The following is a 4,681-nucleotide window of genomic DNA, read 5'->3' as shown; positions in this document are numbered from 1 at the left end:
AGGTATGATAACAGATGCCATCTTTCCAACGGGATACCAAATCCTGAGGAAAGACAGAGGGAACAGGGGGGGTGGAGGAGTGGCGTTGCTGATCAAAAATCGCTGGAATTTTGATGAGCTGGAGAGAGAAGATAGCGGAGAAGAAAGTGATTACATAGTGGGAACACTTCACTCTGGAGGTCCCAAGGTGGTAATAGCAGTGATGTATAACCCACCACAGAACAGCAGGAGGCCAAGGCAAGAGTACGACGAGAGCAATAGAGCGATGGTTGACACACTAGCTAGAGTGGCCAGAAGAGCTCATGCATGCAGGGCAAAGCTCCTGATCATGGGTGACTTTAACCACAAGGAGATAGATTGGGAGAACTTGGACCCACATGGGGGCCAAGATACTTGGAGGGCTAAGATGATGGAGGTGGTACTGGAGAACTTCATGTACCAACACGTAAGGGACACTACAAGAGAGAGAGGAGAGGATGAACCAGCAAGGCTGGACTTAGTATTCACCTTCAGTAGTGCAGATATCGAGGACATCACATATGAAAGACCCCTTGGGGCCAGTGACCATGTGGTTGTAAGCTTCGAATACACAGTAGAGCTACAAGTGGAGGGAGAAGCAGGAAGGCCAGGACGAATGAAGCCAAACTACAAGAAAGGGGACTACACAGGAATGAGGAACTACCTGAACGGGGTTCAGTGGGACAGAGAACTGGCAGGGAAACCAGTTAATGAGATGATGGAATATGTAGCAATAAAATGCAAGGAGGCTGAGGAGAGGTTTGTACCCAAGGGTAACAGGAGTAATGAAAAAGCCAGGATGAGCCCATGGTTTACCCAAAGGTGCAGGGAGGCAAAAACCAAGTGTGCTAGGGAATGGAAGAAATATAGAAGGCAAAGGACCCAGGAGAATAAGGAGAACAGTCGTAGAGCCAGAAATGAATATGCACAGATAAGAAGGGAGGCCCAAAGACAATATGAAAATGACATAGCAGCGAAAGCCAAATCTGACCCGAAACTGTTGTACAGCCACATCAGGAGGAAAACAACAGTCAAGGACCAGGTAATCAGGCTAAGGAAGGAAGGAGGAGAGACAACAGGAAATGACCGGGAAGTATGTGAAGAACTCAACAAGAGATTCAAAGAAGTGTTCACAGAGGAGACAGAAGGGACTCCAGAAAGACGGAGAGGTGGGGCACACCACCAAGTGCTGGACACAGTGCACACAACCGAGGAAGAAGTGAAGAGGCTTCTGAGTGAGCTAGATACCTCAAAGGCAATGGGGCCAGATAACATCTCCCCATGGGTATTGAGAGAGGGAGCAGAGGCGCTATGTGTACCCCTAACAACAATATTCAATACATCTATCGAAACAGGGAGATTGCCTGAGGCATGGAAGACAGCAAATGTAGTCCCAATCTTTAAAAAAGGAGACAGACATGAAGCATTAAACTACAGACCAGTGTCACTGACATGTATAGTATGCAAAATCATGGAGAAGATTATCAGGAGAAGAGTGGTGGAACACCTAGAAAGGAATGATCTCATCAACAGCAGCCAGCATGGTTTCAGGGACGGGAAATCCTGTGTCACAAACCTACTGGAGTTCTATGACATGGTGACAGCAGTAAGACAAGAGAGAGAGGGGTGGGTGGATTGCATTTTCTTGGACTGCAAGAAGGCGTTTGACACAGTTCCACACAAGAGATTGGTGCAAAAACTGGAGGACCAAGCAGGGATAACAGGGAAGGCACTACAATGGATCAGGGAATACTTGTCAGGAAGACAGCAGCGAGTCATGGTACGTGGCGAGGTGTCAGAGTGGGCACCTGTGACCAGCGGGGTCCCGCAGGGGTCAGTCCTAGGACCAGTGCTGTTTCTGGTATTTGTGAACGACATGACGGAAGGAATAGACTCTGAGGTGTCCCTGTTTGCAGATGACGTGAAGTTGATGAGAAGAATACACTCGATCGAAGACCAGGCAGAACTACAAAGGGATCTGGACAGGCTGCAGAACTGGTCCAGCAATTGGCTCCTGGAGTTCAATCCCACCAAGTGCAAAGTCATGAAGATTGGGGAAGGGCAAAGAAGGCCGCAAACGGAGTACAGTCTAGGGGGTCAGAGACTACAAACCTCACTCAAGGAAAAAGATCTTGGGGTGAGTATAACACCAGGCACATCTCCTGAAGCGCACATCAACCAAATAACTGCTGCAGCATATGGGCGCCTAGCAAACCTCAGAACAGCATTCCGACATCTTAATAAGGAATCGTTCAGGACCCTGTACACCGTATACGTTAGGCCCATATTGGAGTATGCGGCACCAGTTTGGAACCCACACCTAGCCAAGCACGTAAAGAAACTAGAGAAAGTGCAAAGGTTTGCAACAAGACTAGTCCCAGAGCTAAGAGGTATGTCCTACGAGGAGAGGTTAAGGGAAATCAACCTGACGACACTGGAGGACAGGAGAGATAGGGGGGACATGATAACGACATACAAAATACTGAGAGGAATTGACAAGGTGGACAAAAACAGGATGTTCCAGAGATTGGACACAGTAACAAGGGGACACAGTTGGAAGCTAAAGACACAGATGAATCACAGGGATGTTAGGAAGTATTTCTTCAGCCACAGAGTAGTCAGTAAGTGGAATAGTTTGGGAAGCGATGTAGTGGAGGCAGGATCCATACATAGCTTTAAGCAGAGGTACGATAAAGCTCACGGCTCAGGGAGAGTGACCTAGTAGCGATCAGTGAAGAGGCGGGGCCAGGAGCTCGGACTCGACCCCCGCAACCTCAACTAGGTGAGTACAACTAGGTGAGTACACACACACCCACACACACACACACACACACACACACACACACACACACACACACACACATACACATACACATACACACACACACACACACATACACACACACACACACACACACACACACACACACACACACACACACACACACACACACACACCCACACACACACACACACATACACACACAAACACACACACACACACACAAACACACACACACACACACACACACACACACACACACACACACACACACACAGTCATAGAGTTGTCAGCAAGTGGAATAGCCTAGCAAGTGAAGTAGTGGAGGCAGGAACCATACATAGTTTTAAGAAGAGGTATGACAAAGCTCAGGAAGCAGAGAGAGAGAGGATCCAGTAGCGATCAGTGAAGAGGCGGGGCCCGGAGCTGAGTCTCGACCCCTGCAACCACAATTAGGTGAGTACAATTAGGTGAGTACACACACACACACACACACACACACACACACGAGAGAGGGGGTTAGAACTCATGACAGGTAGAAAAACTCCAGGTTAGTGTGTAAACCACTGGGCCAGCTGGTTCGGTGGCCAAGTGTGTGTGTGAGAGAGAGAGAAAGGAGAGAGAGAGAGAGAACACTCAATGTTGGCAGTAGGACAGGTTGTGTTCTATGTTTCCGTCAGGTAGGTGACCTAGTGAACTGGTTTACTATGAACCTCCACGTCGCAGTACCCATCAGTGACCTCGTCTGCCCTGACGTCCCAGCCCTCCTACCCCCTCCACTTGCACTTGACGCAATACAACGACCCCAACAACTTGCATGAGCCACACAGTCACGCCACCCAGCATCGATAACACCCTTTCCTTCCTGGAGTACTGTGTGGTAATTTGCTTCCTAAAGACATGCGATTAATAATTGCACTTGATAACGGGATATGTGTATTCACGAAATATTATTATTATTAGGGTCACGCAGTGCCTGGGAAGGTTATCAAAACTAATCAATGGAAGCAGAGGGTCTACTCGCCAATTCTTTGGGTAAAAGAACTTTCCGCCTGCGTCAAAGGTTTACTGCCCAAGAATCAAATACTAATACAAAGGTACTAATTACGACGTTAGGAAGACAAGACAAGCGGTGGAGACAAGTAACTAACTAACATTACTTAGGTACAGGTGGACATAAATACAGTTACACCAATTATCATACATTGTAACATGTGTGTAAATTACCCAGAATAACCCAAAAACGCCAAAGTGACTTATTTCCACTGACTGACCGTCTCTGACATGAGCACCTACCGTCCTTCGCAGAAGTCTCCACTCGTGTCGCTCCCGGACCGGAGTGGCTAGCTTCCAGCCCCACTATATCTGACACGAGAGCGAGAATCACCAGTGCTAGAGCTTTCGTAACCATCTTGACACTAAGGTCCTTCGTTTCTGGTTCCTGCCAAGGAGTACCGTGGCCCCGCCCAGTACCCGGCACCCGGCCAATCAGCTGCCCGGACCAGCCAACCCCATGAACCTCCACCAATCACGTCAAAACAAGGGTAAAGCAGGCTATCAGTTGCTTCTGAAGCCAGAGGATTTTGACTTAGTACTGTATCTCTGTCATGATAATTGTCGCACTTGTTGATGCAGCATTCAGAAGGACAGTATGCACAGCGTATGCAACTGCCATATATTATCAAAAGTCCTCACCAGGTGAAGAAGACACTGTACAGGCTCAGAGCAAGCGACGATGTCTCGCTCTGTATAGAGTTTTATTAAGTCAATATTTGACTGATAAAGCTCTACGTAGAGAGAAACATTGCTATCATAAAGCCCTGTGATCTATACAAGTGTTTGTTCTTAATTACTTTTGTTTGAACGTGTCTAGACTGTAAA

At 47.7% G+C, this 4,681-nt stretch overlaps 1 protein-coding gene across 1 annotated transcript in view; it reads right to left on the bottom strand.

Moving 5' to 3' along the window:
- LOC128688260 (serine proteinase stubble) overlaps positions 1 to 4,214 on the bottom strand; it is a 164,133-nt gene extending 159,919 nt beyond the window's left edge. The window contains exon 1 of the mRNA XM_053775978.2: positions 4,097 to 4,214. Within this exon, the coding sequence (XP_053631953.1) occupies positions 4,097 to 4,211 (115 nt within the window). The 5' untranslated portion in view covers positions 4,212 to 4,214. The remainder of the gene's footprint in view (positions 1 to 4,096) is intronic.
- Between the last annotated feature and the right edge of the window lie 467 nt (positions 4,215 to 4,681).

This window comes from Cherax quadricarinatus, chromosome 19 (genome assembly GCF_038502225.1).
Source record: "Cherax quadricarinatus isolate ZL_2023a chromosome 19, ASM3850222v1, whole genome shotgun sequence".
Classification (NCBI taxonomy): Eukaryota; Metazoa; Arthropoda; class Malacostraca; order Decapoda; family Parastacidae; genus Cherax; species Cherax quadricarinatus.
This window is presented reverse-complemented; position numbering and strand designations above follow the sequence as displayed.